This window comes from Martes martes (genome assembly GCF_963455335.1).
Source record: "Martes martes genome assembly, chromosome: 8".
In the NCBI taxonomy this organism is placed as follows: domain Eukaryota; kingdom Metazoa; phylum Chordata; class Mammalia; order Carnivora; family Mustelidae; genus Martes; species Martes martes.
Window position 1 is genome coordinate 138,159,512 of NC_137895.1, and position 21,303 is coordinate 138,180,814.

The following is a 21,303-nucleotide window of genomic DNA, read 5'->3' on the forward strand; positions in this document are numbered from 1 at the left end:
CCTATTTTATATTTTTATTTTAGCAAGAGGCTTCCATTGAGGTTAAACAATAACTTTGTTGTTTAACCCTTAAGCTCTCCCTGCTCCCCTTCCCCCAGGGGACTTAAAAACAAGTCCCGGAAACCAGTTCCACGTAACAAAGCCCAGGTACAAGGGTGGGTCAGGCCATGTGGAGACATCCGATCAGGGGGCGCATACTGTCTCCTAGCTACCAAGGTGATGGGCTAGTTTCCATGGCTACTGTGGGGTGAATTGTAATTCAGTTAGCCACCTGTGTGTGGCCAGGCCCAACCACATGGCCTTTGCTCTATAAAAGTTAAGTCTGGAAAGCAGGGAGGGGTCGTCTTCTCTGTAGGGGCGTCCCCGACCGGTCTGTTTGACGGTCGGTCTGATTCTTGAAGCTTGGCGTGAAATAAAGCTTTGCTTGACCTTTGTTTTGTATCAGTCTTGCTCCTTTAATCACGGACCCATTATTGGGGGACCCATTTTTGGGGGTACCTAACAGCAACTGTCTTCTTTCTATGGTAAGTAGACACTGGAGACTGGAGACTTGGCGAGGACCTATTCCCCGATTCCCCACAGCCCGGCACCTTACTCCCGAAGGCACCTCAGTCGTATGGGTCCCCTCGCCCTCTCCGGCGCCCTGCCCTATGCTCTTACCTTGGGGGACACACACCCCAGGTCAACGCATGCCAGTGTGGACCCCACACCACAGATCTCAATCTACATTGCTAACGTTTGATGCCCCAGACGTTACAGACTGTGTTCAAGGTTCCCTTTGCACCTGGATGAGCCTGGGAATGAGAACATAGGATCTGGTGGACTTCTCAGCGGCTGCGGCTTTCAAGGTGCCAGTTAATGACCTCCGTAGAGGATTATAATTTATCCTTTCTGAGTAATATTCCAGTGTGCATACAGACCACATCTTTATCCTTTCGTCTGTTGAAGGGCGTCTTGGCTCTTCCCACAGTTTGGCGATTGTGGAGGAGATGATGCTGAGTGAAATAAGTCAAGCGGAGAGAGTCGATTATCATATGGTCTCACTTACTTGTGGAGCGTAAGGAATAACACCGAGGACATTAGGGGAAGGAAGGGAAAGATGAAGGGGGGAATCAGAGAGGGAGACGAACCATGAGAGACTGTGGACTCTGAGAAACAAACTGAGGGTTTGGGAAGGGAGGAGGTGGGGGGATGGGTTAGCCTGGTGGTGGGTATTAAGGAGGGCACGGATGGCAGGGAGCACTGGGTGTTCTACGCAAACAATGAATCATGAAGCACTGCATCAAAAACTGATGATGTACTACAGGGTGACTAACGTAACACGAGAAAAAAAGGAATGCTGTTTAAGTTATAATCAGGCAAATGGCCCCCTGAAATGCTGAATGGGTCTCTCCTGCCTCGGGCCCTGGTCCTGTTAAGTTCTAGACTGAGAGACCTTAAAAAACCCCACACTGACTTCAGCAAGCTGCCACAGGGCCCCCTGTTAATCTCCGAGGGAGACGTGAAAGGATTCCGTGTCTACCGAGATTTCCATTTCTCCGTTTACCTCCTCACACTCTTCTCCCTTCTGCTTCCTTTTCGCCATCATCCATCCTCCCACAGGATCCGTGATAGGACTGAAGTGGGTCACATCCTATGACCCAGGACAATAGAACCCCTTTGGGGCCCCCTGATGGCCCAGCTGTGGGACCCTCGGGAAGAGGCCATCTGCTTTCCCCACCCCAGGAACTTTGGCAGAACTTGGCAGGATAGAAAGGCCGCGTAATAAACCCTAATGCATCCTCTGAGCCCTTGCAGGAAGTAGGAACAGCTGCCCAGGGCCGACGGCAGGACCGGGGTGGCCCAGGAAGAGAGCAGATGACAGACGCCCCTGTGAATGCTAACCGTATCTGGAAATGACCAGGCAGAAGTTCCCGTGCCGTCTGTGGAGCCCCGAAACCCCACGCCGATCGTCCTCCTGGGATGTGCAGACAAAGAGCGGCCACAGGGTGACCGCCCCCGTTTTCCCTGGGACCAGCACAGCTCCTGGGAGAGTGGCCGCAAACTCAGCAAGAAACAGATTTCTCCAGCGTGGTATGCTGGAGCCACTGGTCACGTCTCCACTGGGTCTGGCCCTTGGGCTGGTCTGAAGCGCTCAGGCTCAAATCCCACCTGAGGAGGGTCTGGAGCTTCAGGACCATCGAACCTGCCCACGGACAACTGGATGTTTTGCAGTTGGAAATGCATGGCGTGCCTCCCCGGCGTCTGCAGAACTGCTTGCTGCTGTGTGTGGCCTGGGACAGCTCAGAGGGACCATCCCCCACACCACCCCCACCACCCCCCGAAAACACAGGACATGCGGCAGAAGACGGATGTGGCAGATGGCACCAGGTCCCTAGGCGGGTGGTGACTGCAGAGGAGCCCACAGCGCCTACAGTGGACCCGCCCGCACTCCTAATGACACGGGCTGGTACACGCCCAGGGCATCTGTCTGAGCAAACTGTGTGCTGTTTACCGACTGTCCTTGGTACATGGGCTCCGTGTACTGCAGCCTCCTACGTGCTCCCCGTAAAAAGCTGTGTTGTCAGACTCGGAAACAGCTCCACAAGCGGGTCAGACTTTTGCCACCCTGGAGATCTCCCCGATGCTTCCAAGTCCAGATCTCGAGCCCAACGATACCAGCAGGTACCAGCAATTTCCCCAGCAGACTTTACTCCTTCATGGCCCAAAGTTAAGAGCCCCGCCCCGCTGGCGCAGAGAGTGGCACGGGGAGGCTGTCCCAGGGGACGGTGTCACCCAGCCCCAGGCTCACCGCCGGAGAGCCCCGTTTCAGACGCTCCGTTCCCCTGGGACACCGCGGAGGGCCCCACGCGGGATGACAGCCACGTCATCCAAGTGACCAGGTGCCCCCAGAGCGCTGCCTCCCCCGCCAGACCCTGCCGCTGAGACTGAGCTGCCGTCACTGCCATTCCTTGGCCTTCTGAGGCTGCTCCCTCCAGGACCCTGCACAGCTGGGAGTCCTGCCCATCACCGCTGCGACCCCCCCAAAACCGAAGATGACTTTCTTTTCGTTTGAGTCAATAATTGCAAACCACTCCTGAAACAAAGGAGCTCCGGCATTGCTGCCCTGTGTAGCCTACGCGGCTTCCTGGGGAGGGCCCTCTCTCTGCACTCTGGAAAACCGGGACACTTTCCTTGGCCCCAAAGCACACCAGCACAAGCCCCCCAGGCAGACCCCTCTTTCTTACGCTGGAGGACACCCTTTCCAACCGGAGGTCTCCCTAACATGCCCCCCGTCTCCCAAGCATCAGAGAACTCCAAAACCCACTCTCTCCGGCACTGGAGGAGACCCGTGCTCGTGTGAGGGCTCCACTGACACGACCCCGTTACCTAAGAGTACCCATCCCTGCACGGGGCCGTCACTAGCACTCATACCCCTTCTGCACCCCAGAATACTCATCCCAGTACCAGGTCCTCACTGGCCCCCGCTCTCCGTCCCTCATGGGACAGAGCCAAGAGCCTCACCGAGGCGTCCAGTACTGTGCCCTCTCCCTCGTACCGCAGATAGGATCCATCACAGCACAGGGCTCCCGCTGGCCTCTCCACTGACTCTTTCTCCCGTCACCCCTCCCTGCAATCTTCACGGACACGCTCTCTCTCTCACACCAGCATACACCTGTCCAGATGCGAGCCCTCCACAGACACCCTCTCTCCTACCGCGGGGAACACCTGTCCCCGTTCCCCCGGGCACCGGGCACTGCTTGTACCCCAACCCCACCCCCTCCCGCTGCCGCTTGTCCCTGTGGCCACAGCAACACCAGCCATCAACACTCATACACAAGTCGCTCAGATCACAGTGAAAGCTTCAGACAAATGCTTCTGCTGGACTAGCTGCATTCATGCTTTTTACCGACTCCGCCCTGTACTCATTAGCCCACCGATGTCGTGATGGGGGATGGCACTTACGTGGGTGTGGACAGCCCCTGTTGAGGCCCACCTGCTCTCCTCCCATGGAGCTCTCTGTCCCATCCAGGCTCCCATTGATTGCTGCCATTTCCCCCAGAGGACTGTCCTCGCTGGACACAGTCTGTGTCTGTGGTCTCCCACCTACTGTCCTTCTCCATTCCTGACTCTATCATGGACTATCTTAACGTCACCCTCTCCCATAAATCACTGCAGAGACCAGCCAATTGGGTTGTCCTATGGAACTCGTGCCTCCCCTCGTCCTCCATGCCGCCATATTGTGACCCCCTTTCTCATGGATCCGCTGCCATTCCCCGGTTCCCTCATCACTCCAGGATCTCCACCCACATCCAGCCAGCATCCTTCTGCCAAGGCCAGGTGCAGGACTCATCCAGGGAGGAAGGATGGTTCACCCAGCGAAGGTAGATTCCTCAGGAAGGGGTGTTGCCTCTTCCAAAGAGGAGGGCATGGCAGCCAAAACTTGCCGAGACCAAAGGGCAAATGTCCGAGGCTTTAATCACTCGAATGACGGAGACAACCACCAGCCATTGGCCTCTTAAATCAAGGACAAGGCTCACTTGCTGAAATGATGTAGCTCTTGGCTTCCCACAGGCCGACCATGGAAATGTCTGGAAAATTGTCAGAACCTCCTGTTACATGTACAGGAATGATGTGGGCAGAGTCACCCTGTGAGGGACTTGCTGTCCCTAAAGCAAGTTTCACGTACTTTCCCTTCCTTCCGCGTCACTCTAGGCCCTGAACATTTCCCAGTGTGTCATGGATTTATTTTCATACTTGCCCAGGGGCCTCCCAGCTCTGCGATATGCGTCACGGGCTCGTAATTACCATCCTAGGAAGAGACCCGTGCTGTGATTTCCTTCCCTGCTGTGGTTGCATGGTGAGCAGATCTCACCCTATACCCTCCAGATGTCTTCTGTCACTAAGGTCTCGACTACCAAAATCTCCCTGGCGATCTCCACCCCATTCCCCAAGTGCACCTAATGGCCATGGGATGCTACAGTATAATGGGGCCAACTATGTAAACGTACTTTATTCTACTTTATCATTATTCTCTTAAAAGTAGTCTCTACGCCCAACGTGCGGCTTGAACTCATGGCCCTGAGATCAAGAGTTGCATGTTCCACCGACTGAACCCGCCAGGCAACCCAAACAGACTTTAAATTTTGGTAAGCTGACATTTTAACACCCACAAAATGGGAACTTGGTGCTTCTTGGTAAACCTTGGCCCATCCGGAAATGTCGAGGCACCAAATAGCTCCAGGCCACATGCCCTGCTGGTCACAGTGAACACGGTATCCTGTTCAGTGGAGCCAGCCAATCCCAAGCCTGCTTACCTTGCCTGACCCTTTCTGGAAAGCCGCAATATAAGCTCTTCATGTCCGTGGCTCTGCCCGTCATAGGGTTGCAACCCCAGAGCTCCTCCCGAGTGCCCCGAGTGGCAGGCTGTGCACCCCTCGGCCGCTGTGAGTATGAAATGACCTTTAAACTTTCCTTCTCTCTCTCTCCCCCTCTTGGCTTTCAGTTTCAGTCATTGCTGCTGGGCTCCTTTGCAAACGCAGTTTTCAGTACAAGCAGACGAGATCGCGCTCTTCTCGCTCCCACCCAGGATGGAGCGCACGAAGTGCTTTCATTTCTGCTCCTCGGATGGCTTCAAGCTGACATCTGGCTGACTCGGAGGAGCTTTTCCCTAACGGCTGCTGAATCAGAATGTCCTTTATCTCTGGGGACATTTGGCTCACTCTTCTGTGCCATCCGTCCTCTTCAACATGTTTGAAAACTGTTTGTCTTTTTCTGGCCAATGTCTAAGAGCTCTTTGAGGTTATATAGATAAGCTCCCTTTCATCCAGTTGATAAATATTTTCCTGTTAACTCTGGTGAAAGTGAACTTTGCCGTGCAAAGTTTTGATGTTTTTGTGTTCAACAACATTTATTTCTTCTTTCATAGCATTTGGTTTTCTGGTCTCCTTAACAAAGTCATCTCGCACACAAGACCGTGCCTTGGAGTTTCTTGTAAGTATTTTTCTTCTCCCTTTTTCTATTTTATATCGTTTATGTATCTAGAATTATTTATGTATATAGTATAAGAAGGAAATCCAGTCCTATTTTCTTCGAGGTGGATAGGCATTTTTTTCCAGTATCATGTGCTAAAGAATTCATTACCCTCCTCTGGATTATCCCCCCCCCATTAATCATATCTTAAATTCTCATATAAATAAAATTTAATTCTAAATTTTTTACTCTGTTCCATGAGAATTTTTGTGTAATCTTATACCAATACAATTATTATTTAATTTTATTTTTATTTCTTTAAAATCAACTCAATTAACACATACTGTATTATTAGTTTCAGAGGCAGAGGTCAGTGAGTCATCAGTCTTATACAATACCCGGTGCTCATCACATCACGTGCCCGCCTTCACGCCCATCCCCCAGTTGCCCCAACCCCCACCTCCCTTCCCCTCCAGCAACCCTCAGTTGGTTTCCTAGACTTAAGACTCTCTCATGGTTTGTCTCCTTCTCCGATTTCATCTGGTTTTATTTTTCCTTGCCGTCCTCTGTGTTCATCTGTTTCGTTTCTTAGATTCTGCATATGAGTGAAATCATATGATAATTGTCTTTCTCTGATTGACTTATTTCATAGCATAATACCCTCTAGTTCCATCCACATCGTTGCAAATGCCAAGATTTCATTCTTTTTGATGGATGAGCACCAATATGATTATTTAGGTAATCTTGGCTTTGTAATAAGCTCTGAGATCCGGTCAAGAATGTGTCCATCACATTCTGTGAATTTTCTTTTTATGAAAGTTCTCTCTGGCCTTAATTTTTTTAATATATATACCAGAAAAATTTGTATATGATTTTAAAAGTTAGAGTTCTTGGGGAATTTGAGTCATAATTGTTTGGGTATATGCATTATTTTATGAGAATTTATATTTTAATAAACTGTCCAAAAATTTCGCATAGCATACATTTTCACTTGTTCAGAAATTATTCTATGCTTTCAAAGACGCTTTATTTTTTTCTTCCGCAGAAGCTCCATTACTCTTGTTAGATTTGTTCCTAAGTATTCTGAAGTTGTTATGATTGGAATGCAGGCAGTATTTTGCTCATTTCCATTTTTTGGTGCTTTTGTGTAAGTTTTGTGTATTTGTCTTGTACCTAGTCAATGACAGAAGTCTCTAGTGTATTCTAGTATATTCTTTTTTGCATTATATTTGCATCCTTTAGGACAATTGTACTCTAGTTAGTGAATTCTAAAGTATGTCTATTTTCACGGTAAGACCCCTTTTTTAAAATTAGATTTCAGTTAAATGATTGTAGCATTTTATAGTACAGAAAATCGCCTCTGTTCTTGGAAAATTCACACTACTTCTTTTAAGATAATTTAACTTATGTGTACATTTCTAGTTTATTGATGTAATGTAACACAATTACATTATTGTGTAATTATTGATGTAATTTACACAATGTAACCTTGTGTAAATTTAAGGCCGTGTGATTATTCGATTTGCATATGTGTTGCAAGATGATTGCTGCGGTAAGGTTAATTACTACATGGGTAAGGTTAGTTACTACATCTACCACTTGGCGCAGTTACTTTTGGGGAGGGGTGGTGAGAACTTTTAACATTTTCTGTCTTGGCAATTTCCAAGGGTACAATACGGCCTGATTAACTGGAGTCACCACCCTGTTTTGATCTCCAGAACTTATTCATTTGACATAAGAAAGTTTGTGCCCTCTGACCACCCTTGCCCATTCTCCCCCACATAGCGCCCGCCTGGCAAGCATCAACCCACTCTCTGCCTCTGTGAGTTTGGCGTTCGTAAGAGTCTACATACTATATTGGAAATCAAGCTGAGGAAATCTTAAATATTTATGTGCTGCTTCCTTTTAAAAATCACAAGCCTATGACGTAGAAACATGAAGAGGACATTTTATGAAAAATAAAAATATTTTCCCAAGCAAAAGCCCATTAGGGATCAAGAGTGACATTGTATGATATTTTTTGAAAGTTGAATGAGTAGCCCAACAGAAGACAGCTGGAGTATCAAATCCGCTTCTGCATTCCATCTGGTACAACACCCCACACCACGTAAAGCTGTGGGAAACCCCATTGTAGACATATGAGATAATGAGGACAAAAAAGGACAAGTGCGTCTTGGTATCATGAAGATAGTCTTGTCCTTGTGCCTCAGAAAGGGACCGCAGGGGCCTCCGTGGGTCCTGTGACTCCGCTTTGTGAGCCACTGCTTTGAAGTTCACATGAAACCAGCTTTCCTTCGGTCCTTGGCCATCAGAGCTCTTCAGTATTTGAAATTAGCAGGTGTGTTATAGTGAATATAAGGGATATAAGAAAAGGAAAGAAAAGCGGTGGGAAATACTACACGGTGCTTGATGTCAATTACTGTGAGGATAAGATCAGTTGTGTTTCCACACTTCGGTAGTGAACTAGGCAAAAGGAAATTTTTGGACAGGTGCAGGGTTCTGTTGGGGATGACAAAGATGTGTTGCATAGAGTTAGTGCTGATGGTTGCAAAATGTTGTGAATCCATCTAATGGTACTGGGCCGTCAAAGTGATAATCATTGCTATGCAGATTTTATCACAGTGAAGACCTAATCGATAGAAAGGTAATTGTAGATATTATAAATGGCTGTTAATGATACGGAGCAGAGATCCACAAAGTGGCAGGGTTCACTGCCTGTGTGTGTATAGCCCACAAGCTAAAAATGACTTAGACATTTTTTTTAATGGCTGAAAAATCCAAAAGATGGATAATATTTCAAGATACTTGAAAATTGGGGCGCCTGGGTGGCTCAGTGGGTTAAAGCCTCTGCCTTCGGCTCGGGTCCTGGGATCGAGCCCCGCATCGGCCTCTCTGCTCTGCAGGGAGCCTGCTTCCTCCTCTCTCTCTGCCTGCCTCTCTGCCTACTTGTGATGTCTGTCAAATAAATAAATAAAATCTTAAAAAAAAAAAAAAAGATACTTGAAAATTATGTGACTTCCAACTTTTAGTATTCAGAAGTAAAACGTTTTGGAACCAAAAAATTAGCCTAAATGGTGGGATTTGGATGACACATTTATCTTTGGTTAGGACCCTGATATGGTTGCCCCTCCCCAATTGATTCAAATCCAAGCCACTGATCACCAAATAACCTCTTTTTTTATGGTAACCCCCTTATTTTCTACACACTTGGGAAAGTGCCTGAGCTTTTTGGCCTTCCTTATAGGTTTTAATATTTTTGCAACCTGGTGTCTCATGAATGGACCTGCCTTTTAGGGGTTCCGTTTACCAGTGTTATGACATCCATCGGAGGTAATCACCTCTCTTCCTCACTGTGAAGCTCTCTCTGTTCTTGAGCACCGGAGCACAGACCTGCCACTTGTACAGCTGAGTACAATGGTGGATCCATTGTTCCTGTGCTTGGCACACTTCCTGCCCACACGCCTGCCACCCTCTTTCCCACTTGGCGCCCTTTCAGAGCTGCTGCGCTTGTCTCCATGTCCTGTTTGCACAGATGGAGAAGATCAGAGCTCTGCTTTATCACCTGCCGTGGATATAAAGAAAAAACAGTCGCGTCCGTTTGCCTTCCCTCACTTATTAAAACCAGTGACAAATTCAACATATTTTATCTGTGTTCGTCCTACTTTAATATTTCAACCACCTTTTCCTAACCTTTATACTAATTTCCTCTTTTTCACTCTAATTGCGAACTCATGGCTTTTCATAGAACCAGTTTCTTCCAAATAACATTGTTAATGTTATTTTCATTGTCATAGTGTCACAGGTGGTCTGACAGGCTTCCTTCCTTGGATACCTTGTTTTATCAGCCTTGTTGCTCACGTGGTAAGCCTCGATTTCCGGTTCTCGATTGCCTCTCGATTGTTTCAGTTCTCTGCTGAATTTTCAGGATGCAAGATACAAATATCTACTCTCTCAGAAGGCAGATTTACTTTCAGAGGAAACAGAGCTAGCGAGTAAACTCTGGCCACTGGTATCACGCAGGGGAATTGGGGGTAGGTGGAGATGCTCCTGGATCCTGTTTGCCTCCCTTAGGAGACACAGGACCAGAAACAGTATCTTAAATAGAATTTTAGAAGTATGAGCTCGTCATGTTTCCAACTGAACATTTCTTACAGGGTGAGGTATTGTCAACCACTAGTATCTTATACTATATTGACAGTTACTTTATTAAAGCAGTTGGCTAAAGGAAATTTAAATAATAGGGAGAAATCAGGCAAATCGAAACTGAGGTTTGAGAGCTTTGAGAATCAGTACCCATAGGAATTTCAGGTCCTGAATCAAGGCAGCAGTCCGTATTACAGTCCAGAAAATAGCCACAAGTGTTTCGTAATTAAACAATCCCTGGTACGAACTATGCAACCCAAGGAGAAGGCGCCAGTTGCTGAGCTGGCTTTGGGCAAGCGCAAAGGTCTTGGAAGAATTTCTAGACTCAGCAAGCAGAGACGAAGCAGTTCTAGGTGGTGGGGCCAAGGCAAGAAGTCGGAGGGTGATGACAGAAGAGGTCTGAGCAGAGGAAGCCAGAAGGGGACAGGCTGAGAAAGCGTTTGGGGACTCCAAATGTGGTCAGGCTGGGCACCGGCTGGCAAGTTCATTGTGACCAATTAAATCTACAAACCTAGGGACTTTTAAAATAAATTTTAATCTGTTTCTTGTAGACCCAAATCACAATAAAATAAAAACTGTCACAGGAATCGTCAACATTCCGGAGTTTCATACCCCGTGTGTGCATTGTTTCCGCAGTGAAATCTTCACTCACTACGTTCACTTCACCATCTCTGTAGCTGATCTTTTTTTTTTTTTTAAGATTTTATTTATTTATTTGACAGAGATCACAAGTAGGCAGAGAGGCAGGCAGAGAGAGAGGGAGAAGCGGGCTCCCCGCTGAGCAGAGAGCCCGATGTGGGGCTCGATCCCAGGACCCTGGGATCATGACCTGAGCCGAAGGCAGAGGCTTTAACCCACTGAGCCACCCAGGCGCCCCTGATCTTTTTAGGGAATACACAATTTAAACAGGCTCATGACTTCATTTTTAATGAAGTCTTCATTTTTAATGTGTGTTTTCTTTCTTGCCCCACAGAGACGTAATTTTATTGAGGTATCATTGGCGTATACCGCTGCGTGTTTCAGATGTGCAGCGCGTTGAATTGATATTGGGATGGATTGCACAGATGGCCACAGTATGTGTAGTTAGCAAACATGTCATGCCCGTCTCCAATGTGTAAGCAAGGTGGACGGCGGAATAGACTTCCTGGGAGTCTAGTGCCTTTTGGAGAGGAGAGAGGAAGGAAATGCTTTAATGCACCCGATTTAGGCAGGAGAGGAGAGGAAAAGAGGAACAGAGTCGGAATCCAGAAATTAACTTGACAGCGTTAGTCAGCCTCTTGTACTTGTACTTGCATGGGTAGTGCATGCTAGAAAAGGAGGGTGACAGCCCAAGAGTCTGTTCAGAAATTTCTCGCTGAGGTATCACAATACTGCCACAGGGTCAAGGAGCTAGGGATTTTCACGCTCTGTTGATCAGTGTGTAAACACCGATGTGGCAAAGCCTTTTGAGAAACTGGCTTGGAAACATCAGATAAGGCTTCAAAATATATGTATTTAATAATTTTCCATAGCATCATAAAATCTGAATAAACATCAGTGTAATTTTTTTTTTCAAAACTACTGTTTAGGCGACCTGTGCATTTTGTCTTGTTAACATATCACGAAGCACATAATACCTGGGTTTCTATTGCTTATTTATTTATTTAGTTTTAAAGATTTTATTTATTTGAAAGAGAGAGTGAGCACAGCCGGGCGAGGGGCAGAGGAAGAGGGAGAAGCAGACTCCCTGCTGAGCAGGGCGCCCTACGCAGGGCTCGATCCCAGGCCCTTGGGATCACGAGCTGAGCTGAAGGCAGATGCTTAACGAACTGAGCCACTCAGGTGCCCCTCAATTGTTCTTTTATTTCATCAATTCAAACTTAGAAATGGAGGTAGGCCCAGGGTTAGAGCTTCATTAAATAGTTTAAGAACAAAATTGATCAGAGATTAATCATCCTAAGTCCATGTTAGAATAATACAAATGGATTGGGGTTATCAAATTCAACTCAAAATGGTTGAAAGGCTTAAAAGTAAGACCTAGGACGTTAAGACTCCGGAGGAAAACATAGGAGGAAATCTTAATGACATTGGTCAGGATTTCGTGACTAAGACACCAGAAGTACAAGCAATGAGACAAAAATAAACACTTGGGACTACATTAAATCAAAAAAACCTGTGTACAGCAAAGGAAACCATCAACAGAGAGAAAAGGCATTCTTTGGAATGGAAGTATTTGGAATTTGCAAACCATATATTTGATAAGAAGTTCATTTCCAAAATATATAAGGAACTCCCACAACCTGTTAGTAAAGGAAACTAATAACCAATTCAAAAACGGGCAAGGTCTCAAGTAGACATTTCTCCAAAGAAGATAGGCAAATAGCTAAGGGTTACATGAAAAGATGCTCCACATTGCGCTTCATCAGGAAAATGCAGATCAAAACCACAGCATCACTTCATACCGCCAGGATGGCTATTAACAAAAAACAATGGGCAACCAGTGTTGGAGAAGATGTGGAGAAATTGGAATTCTCAAGAAGTGGAATGTCAACGGTACAGCCATTTTGGAAAACACTTGGCAGATTCTCGGAACATTAAACCTGGGTTTGCTGTATGACTCGGTAGTTCCAAGAGAACTGGAAATGTATGTCCACACAAAAACATGTGCATGGATGTTTACTTAAGCATTATTCCTAGTAGGCAAAAAGCAGAAAAAAACCCCAAATGTTTGTCAACTGATGAATGGATAAAAAGCATGTGGTACATCTGTACTAAGGGATGTTAGTTAGCCATTAGCAGGAATGAAGTACATTGAAGTACGTGGATTGGCCTTGAAAACATTATGCTAAGTGAACACAAGTAGTCACAAAATGCCACATAGGGTATGAATGCATTTACATAAAATTTCCAGAATAGGCAGATCCAAAGAGACAGAAGGAGGTCTCCAGGGGTTGAAGGGAGAGAGAAATGGGGAGTTGTTTGTATGAGTATTGGGTCTTAGAAGGGGTGGGAACAAGTTCTAAAATGGTATATTGGTCACAACTCCATGAATGGACTAAAAACTGCTGACTTGGGTAATTTAAAGGGGTGGTTTTATGGTATGTGACTTATATCTCATGAAAGCTGTTTAAAAAGTAGCAATTTTATTATTTTCTTCCCTTGGCAGATTCCTTTTAATAAAAAACCAGAAGAGTGCAAAGAGATGAATCCAATGAAAGTTCGCTCTCTAAGGCTGAATGACGGACACCTCATGCCCGTGCTGGGACTTGGCACTTCTGCTCCTAGTAAGGTAGTCAAATGACATTGTAGATGGAGAGCAGCAGACGAGGGTCCTTACCAGAATCATAATTCAGGAAATGCACTAGGGCCTCATTTTCTCTATTGGTAAGCTGCTTCTTTCCAGGTTAGGTTATTTTGTGCATTAAGTCAGTGCTTTTAAAATTTTAATAGGCATAAAACACCCGAGGATCTTGTGAAACATGCAGATTGGGGGCTGCACCCACAAAGGTTCTGAATGAGTAGATCTGGGATAGAGCACAAAAATCCACATTTCTAACAAGCTACCCAGTGACTCCGATGCTACTTGTCCAAGGATCACAGTTGGAGTGGCACTCTATCAAGGGACATGGAAGTGTGTCCTCTGTCAGCAGTCGAGGAGTGGGCAAGGTTGTTTCTGTTCCTCTCACTTGCTGTCCTGTGTAGCCATTCTCAGTCTGTTGGAATCAATGAAACCTCGGAGGCAGGGACTTAGCAGCAAGCTTGCTTGTCATGAAGTTTCTCTGTAACGCCCAGGGTCCAAGAACTCTCTGTCCACCAGTGGTCATAGAATATCTAGAGAAATCTCAGCTGCTGAAGGACCTGGAGAGAGACAAGATTCATGTTAGAGAGCGTGTTGGTGGTCTGGAATGGAAATAGTCTCTTAGAGGCCAGGTTGTTAAGATTGTGCAAGTGGCCCTTGGAAATTCTCTCCCTGTTTGGAACACTGAACTCCATGCATGTCTCTTGTTTGAACATTGCAAATTTACAAGAGTGCATCGTCAGTGGTTCTTGGCGGAGGAGGTCATAATTATTTAGAAGAAAGTTGCAGGATTCATTCCCCAGCATGGGAGCCACATGGGACGTCATGCTGAGGACCCAGCAAGAACACTAGCACAGAGCGTTGCTTTTCCTCGGACTGGGCTCTTAAGTCTGTGTCATCGGGAGTTACGGATGAAAACATATCCCCGGGAGACCTTTTAAGTGAGGGAGAGGAGGATCAGAGAGAGGGGAAGTTCCAGATAACTTGAAAAGCCCAGCCCGGCAGTCCAGCAGAATAGTAGGCAGCTAAGAACAATAACCACGTTGTTTCCTGGCTATAGGCGAAGGTTTCATCTACAGACCGCCATAACAACAGACTCGATGATGAGATATTTTTGCATGAAAGAATAGTTTGCTTTCTTTTACATCTCCATCCTTCCTCCAAGGTTGTTTGAAGTGTTTTTCCAAGTTGCCATAGGTAAATCATTAATTTATTCTGTGTACAGTTACACTTTCATTGCGTTGAGAGATAATTTGCGTCTTAGACTCCTGAATTGCCATCAGTGTAATAATCTCTTACAGACTGAATTAACTTGGACTGTAATTCTATAGATTGGCTAAACCCACAGATCATGTAAATCCAGAGGCAGGGGGGTTAAAGCCAGTGACAAGTTGGGCCAGCTCATGGGCTCACGAGATCCGATGGTGAGCATCTTTTCCTAATGTTCGTAGCTTGAAGTTAGCCATGGTGGTAGGATTTACACCACAGAAACTAGCAAATGCCATAAATCAGGACTTCTTCTCTTCAGAGAGTCAGTTGTGAAACATTTGCCACCAAGGTTCTCAATACTTACCTCTGTCACCTCTAGCTCTCAGCCCTCAGCAAAACAATAGGTTCTGCGGAATACATCTGCTTATGGAACTGGCCATTCCGGAACCCAGTAGGTCCTTGTCTTTGTGGTCTTCCAGGTTCCGAAGAGTAAGGTAGAAGAGGCCGTCAAGATAGCAATCGATGTAGGCTACCGCCATATTGACTCGGCTTATTTGTATCAAAATGAGGAAGAGATCGGGAGGGCCATCCGGGAGAAGATTGCTGACGGCGCCGTGAAGAGAGAGGACATATTCTACACTACGAAGGTTCTGTGTATAGTTCCCTCGGTATCTGTGAATAATGACAAGGAAGGTCTCTTTTCTATGAAGTAGGAAAAGAGAACTGCCACAAGGATGAAATTAATGTTTGTAAAAGTACTTACGTATGTTGTTAACTTTTTTAAAAATATATTTCATTTATTTATTTGACAGAGAGATCACAAGTAGGCAGAGAGGCAGGCAGAGAGAGAGGAGAGAGGAAGAAGCAGGCTCCTCGCTGAGCAGAGAGTCCGATGAGGGGCTCGATCCCAGGACCCTGAGATCATGACCTGAGCTGAAGGCAGAGGCTTTAACCCACTGAGCCACCCAGGCGCCCCTGGTGTTAACTTTCTAACAAAAATTTATTTATTTTAGAGAGAGAGAGTGTGTACGTGCATGTCACAGGGGGAGGGGCAGAGGGAGAGAGAATCTCAAGCAGACTCCCTGCTGAGCACAGAGCCTGCTCGGGCCTCAATCTCATGACCTGAGATCTTAACCTGAACCAAAATCAAGACTTGGACATGAACAGTGACTCTTGGAACACTACATCAAAAACTAATGAAGTACTGTATGGTGACTAACATAACATAATAAGATAAGAAAAGAAAAAGAAGAAAAAAAACTTAGATGCTTAAGCAAGTGAGCCACCCAGGCGTCCATACACACACACACACACACACACACACACACACACACACATATATATACTTTTGAGCCATTTTTTCCTACTATTCCTCATATCCATGGATATCATATTTGAAACAAATAGAACTTATGTGCTTGATTCAGACTGGAAAGGGAATCCAAGAGGCATTATTCTAGTAGTGTTCATTGAGCTGATTACTGCTAGAAATAATTTTTTTTAAGATTTTATTTTATTTGAGGGGCGCCTGGGTGGCTCAGTGGGTTAAAGCCTCTGCCTTTGGCTCGGGTCACGGTCTCGGGGTCCTGGGATCGAGCCCCGCATCAAGCTGTCTGCTTGGTGGAGAGCCTGCTTCCTCCCTCTCTTTCCGCCTCTTTGCCTACATGTGATCTCTGTCTGTCAAATAAATAAATAAAATCTTTTTAAAAAAAAGGAAGAAAAATTTAAAAAAAATTTTATTTTATTTGAGAGAGAGAGAAAGAACAAGCGGGGTGAGGGTCAGAGGGAGAAGCAGATTCCCCACTGAGCAGGGAGCCCAATGTGAGACTCGATCCTGGGACTCTGGGATCATGACCTGAGCCAAAGGCAGATGATTAACAACTGAGCCACCCAGGCACCCTGGAACTAAACATTTATATGTGAGGTGAAGTAGTCCATGAAGAGAGAGTTGACGTCTACACAAGTGAATCCTAGGCAGGTCTGTGAACAGATATCTCTCCCTTTTCACTCCAGAAGATGAAGCGTTCTTTATGACCGTGATAGACATGGTATCACCATCTTACTCTCATCTGTTTGTCTCCTTTCCATTGGATCCTTTTGTTTCCTTGGCTTTAGCAAATTTGGTTGATTTTCCTTATGCTATTACTTCCTAAAATAAGCTGACTAAAGTGCCCTCTTTCCCCCAAATCCCTATAGGGTCCAATTATCTCTGGAACACTGGATCATTTAATATAGTCAAGGTGCAATTTTCTGAATCACAACTTCTTGAGGTTCTTGTTTAAAATGCAACTTCCCAGCTCAGTCTCCAGGTACTGTGATTTATTGTGTTTGAGGCAGGGCCCAGGGATGCGTTCTGTACAGGCAGACCAATTAATTCCTTTACGTTCTAGAGTTTGACACCCTCTGTGTAGGGCCATACTTGTCCATTTCCACCTCATTGTCTTCATTCCGTATGAAACAGAAGCTACAAGGATACAGAACATAGAAGCTTGGTGGGATGATTTGTCACTTCCCAATGACGGCATGTGGATCTGTGGTTGTTGTTTATTTGCCATTTGACCAATTCCTCCTAAAGGTTCTTTTCTTTTCTTTTCTTTTCTTTTTTTTTTTAGCTGAATCAAATAGTTTTATTTGGTTCCACTCAGGCTAGAATGAGGCAGCAAGCCCCAGATGACTCAGTCAACTAAGCCATAAAATACAACTTTTTTTTTTTTTGACATGGAGTTAAAAGATAGAGCATTTTTGTTATGGAAGTAGAGTTGAAATACAGTATTTATTAGTTCCAGGCATACAACAGAGTGTTTTGACAAGTCTCCGTTACACAACACTCACCAGAGAAGTGTAGTCCCCGTCTGTTACAACACTGTTGCAACATTATTGACCGTATATACTCTCCATTCTTCATTATCTACTTACTGTATGACTCGGAGTCCGTATTCCTTGGTCCCCCTTCACCCGTTTCACCCATCCCCTGCTTCCCCTCCCTTCTGGCAACTACCCACTACCATTTTCTCCTCTGTATTTATGAATCTGTTTCCGTTCATTTGTTCATTCGTTTTGCTTTTCAGATTTCACATATACATGAAATCATATGGCATTTTTCTTTTTCTGTCTGAGGTATTTCACTTAGCGTAATATCCTCTAGGTTCATCCATGTTGTCACAAATGGCAAGATTTCACTTTTTATAGACAATATTCCATTTTACATATATACCTATATATCACATTTTTTAAGTCCTTTCATCTATCAATGGACATTTGAATTGTTTCCGTATCTTGGTTGTTGTAAACAATGTTGCAATAAACATAGGGATGCATGTGTCTTTTTTGAAATACTGTTTTCATTTTCTTTGGGTTAATACCCCAAAGTGGAATTAGAGTAGTGGATCATATGGCATTTCTAGTTTTAGTTTTTTGAGGACACTCCCTCCATACTGCTTTCCACGGTAGCTGTGCCAGTTTGCACTCCCACCAGCAGTGCAGGAGGGTCCCCTTTCTCCGCATCCTCGCCAACACCTGTTGTTTCTCGTGTTTTTGATTTCAGCCCTTCTGACAGACGTGAGGTGGGATCTCGTTGTGGTTTTGATTTGGGTTTCCCTGATGTCTGATGGTGTTGAGCATCTTTTCATGTGCCTGTTGGCCATCTGCATGCCTTCTTTGGAAAAAAGTCCATTTGGGTCTTCTGCCATTTTTAATCAGATTATTTGTTCTTTTGGTGTTGAGTTGTATAAGTTCCTTATGTACTTTTGATATTAACCACTTATCAGCTATGTCATTTGCAAATATCTTTTCTCATTCTGTAGGTTGCTTTTTTGTTTTGTTCATTGTTTCCTTTGCTGTGCAGAAGCTATTTACTTTGGTGTAGTCCCAGTGGTTTACTTTTGCTTTTGTTTCTCTTGCCTTGGAAGACATATCCATGAGTATGCTGTTGAGGCCAACATCCAAGAGATTACTGCCTGTGTTTTCTTTTAGCCTTTTTATGGTTTCAGGTCTCCCATTTAGTCTTTAAGCATTTTGAGCTTATTTTTGTGTGTGGCATAAGAAAGTGGTTCAGTTTCATTCTTTCGCATGTGGCTGTCCACTGTTCCCAGCACGATTTGTTGAAGAGACTGTCTTTTTCCCATTGGATATTCTTTCCTGCTTTGTTGAAGATTGACCATATAGTGGTGGGTTCATTTTTGGGTTCTCTATTCTGTTCCATTGGTCTATGTGTCTGTGTTTGTGCCAGTACCATGCTGTATTGATCGCTACAGCTTAGTGTAACTTGAAGTCCAGAATTGTGATACTTCCAGTTCTGTTTCTCTTTCTCAAGATTGCTTTGGCTGTTTGGGGTCTTTTATGGTTCCACACATATTTTAGGATTGTTTGTTCTACTTCTGTGAAAAGTACTGTTGGTATTTTGAGCAGGATTGCATTGAATCTGTACAACTGCTTTGGGTAGTATGGACATTTTAACAATATTAATTCTCCCAATCTGCAACCATGGTTATGTCTTTATATTTCTTTGTGTCATCTTTCATTTCTTTCATCAAGGTCTTATAATTTTCAGAAACCAGGTCTTTTATCTCCTGGATTAAATTCATTCCTAGGAATTTTATTCTTTTTTGTGCAATTGTCAATAGGATTATTTTTCTTAATTTCTTTTTCTACTGCATCCTTATTGTATAGAAATGCAACAGATTTCTATATATTAATTTTATCTCCTGCCATTTTACTGAATTCTGAATTTATCAGTTCTAATAGTTTTTTTGGTGGAGTCTTTATATAATATCATGTCTGCATCGCAAATAGTGAGTTTTGTACTTTATTAATTTCTCCTAAAGACTCTTAAAAAAACCATCTCATACCACTTCTCTTCCAATGGCTGCAGGTGTGGGGAAACTTCTTCCGCCCAGAATTGGTTCGGACCAGCCTGGACACTTCGTTGAGGAAGCTTGGGTTGAGCTATGTGAATCTTTATCTCATTCATTTCCCAGTAGCTTTCAAGGTTAGCAAAAGCTATTTTACATTGATGATCAACATAACAACTAGTAGCTGAACACAACAGAGGATGTAGTTAGTAAAGATGGGGAGAAAAGATGCATAATACTTTGGGATTCCCTTCTTTTCTGCTATAATATTCCCTTTCAGCCCCAGAGTGAAAAGAGTTCACTGGTCTCCACGGCTTTGCTTCAATCCTGTGACTGCATTGGCTGTATTTTCAAGACCCCAAGTCCCTGAATCTCAGCCTCCGTCCTTTCCTGTCTGGGGAATGTCCCAGTGTGGAGACCAGTTGGTGTACGAGAGATTTAGAGAGTCTGGAACTCAGGCCTGGAGATGCGGATGAGTCACGCTCTTGTAAGGCCCCTCCAGGTGGAAAGCAGGGGTGGGAGCCTCCTGTCCCACAGGGTTGGGGGCCAAAGAGCTCCCAACTGGCACCACCCTCACTGCTCTCAAGGATGGGGCCTTGGGTATCTCGAGTTGTCCTTGACACAAACAATATTTATTAAACCCTTAGCGGTTAGAAACATACTTTCTAGGAAGGATACTTCCTCCAGGTACTTTCTTTCCCTTTACCCTAATCTTTCCATTTCTTTCAAGAAAGAGAATAGATTGTTGCATGAGCTTCAAGGTCTGTAGGCTCTAGATGGCTTGGATGAGGCCAAAGATAGCTTTATACGACCTCTCATTCTTTTCTGTGTCCCAGCCTGGGGAGGAATTTATCCCAAAGGACAAAGATGGAGAAATCATTTTCGACACAGTGGATCTCTGTGCCACATGGGAGGTGAGTACGGCCCCAAAGGTGCTACCTATGTCCCTGCATGCTGGGAGACAGAGGGTGGACAAGGAACTCGGGAGATGTGCGTCTCGTCCAATTCTGCTCCCAGGTAGCCTTGGGCGAGTCCCTGGATGTCCCTCTGCCTTGGCTTCACGTCTCCCCCATTTAATACCTCAGCAAGTACTTCATGAGTGCCCATGGTGTACTCCGTGCTGAGTATTTTTAAGTTCTCAGGCTGCATCAGTGAGCAAATCAAGATCTCCGGCCGCATGGGAAGGTGCTCTGGCACGGGGGAGGAATGGGAAGGGAGAGCTGGCTAAGGGGACCGAGAACGCCAGAGCCCACCCCCGTTTATCACGCTTCCCCAGCCGGTTACACAGGTCACTCCTCACACCCCTTCCTCCTCAGGCCATGGAGAAGTGTAAGGATTTAGGGCTGACCAAGTCCATCGGCGTGTCCAACTTCAACCGCAGGCGTCTGGAGAGGATCCTGAACAAGCCAGGGCTCAAGTACAAGCCAGTCTGTAACCAGGTGAGCCGGACTCATCCGCCCCCAACCTCTTCTCCCTCCTCAGCTTCCTCTTCCCTCCTTTCCGCGAGGTCCCCAGCAGCCTCCCCCTCTCCTGCAGAGAACAGAGCGCGTTGCAAGTTGTCGAGACAGGTCCCAAGGCCACATCACATCCAAGGGTCAGGTTGGAATGTAATGGACTAAGTGTTATGGTGGTTGGTCCTAGAAAATTAAAGCTAACCCACTACTGAGCTTTCTCAGCTCTGGTCGGTAAAGTTGGAGCACTCCCGTGTAAAGGAAAACGGGGGAATTCTTTGGAGTTCTGTGTCATGAGATAACCACCCAGACCCGATGGTACAAAATCAGCCCACCACAATGTGAATACGTGAACGCCATTGAACCGTCACTTAAAAATGGCCAAAATGGTAAACTTGTTTTTTTTTTAAATGGTAAATTT

At 45.4% G+C, this 21,303-nt stretch overlaps 1 protein-coding gene and 1 long non-coding RNA gene across 4 annotated transcripts in view; one reads left to right on the forward strand and one right to left on the reverse strand.

Annotated features, from left to right (window-relative positions):
- LOC308347931 lies at nt 1-5,760 on the reverse strand. Its single transcript, XR_013967296.1, has 2 exons — nt 5,298-5,760; nt 1-995 (listed from the first exon to the last, which is right to left on the reverse strand). It is a non-coding gene; the product is annotated as an uncharacterized lncRNA (long non-coding RNA).
- Nucleotides 5,321-21,303, forward strand: part of LOC308347929 (prostaglandin F synthase 1-like) — a 23,067-nt gene continuing 7,084 nt past the window's right edge. For 2 of the 3 annotated variants that reach the window (XM_080811758.1, XM_080811759.1), the window contains exons 1-7: nt 5,321-5,426; nt 5,909-5,973; nt 13,241-13,363; nt 15,061-15,228; nt 19,452-19,568; nt 20,268-20,345; nt 20,748-20,870. In XM_080811758.1, coding sequence (XP_080667884.1) covers nt 5,339-5,426; nt 5,909-5,973; nt 13,241-13,363; nt 15,061-15,228; nt 19,452-19,568; nt 20,268-20,345; nt 20,748-20,870 — 762 coding nt within the window. In that variant the 5' untranslated portion in view covers nt 5,321-5,338. Of the gene's footprint in view, nt 5,427-5,721; nt 5,974-13,240; nt 13,364-15,060; nt 15,229-19,451; nt 19,569-20,267; nt 20,346-20,747; nt 20,871-21,303 lie in introns of those variants that run through there. The other variant, XM_080811760.1, reaches the window with a different exon arrangement.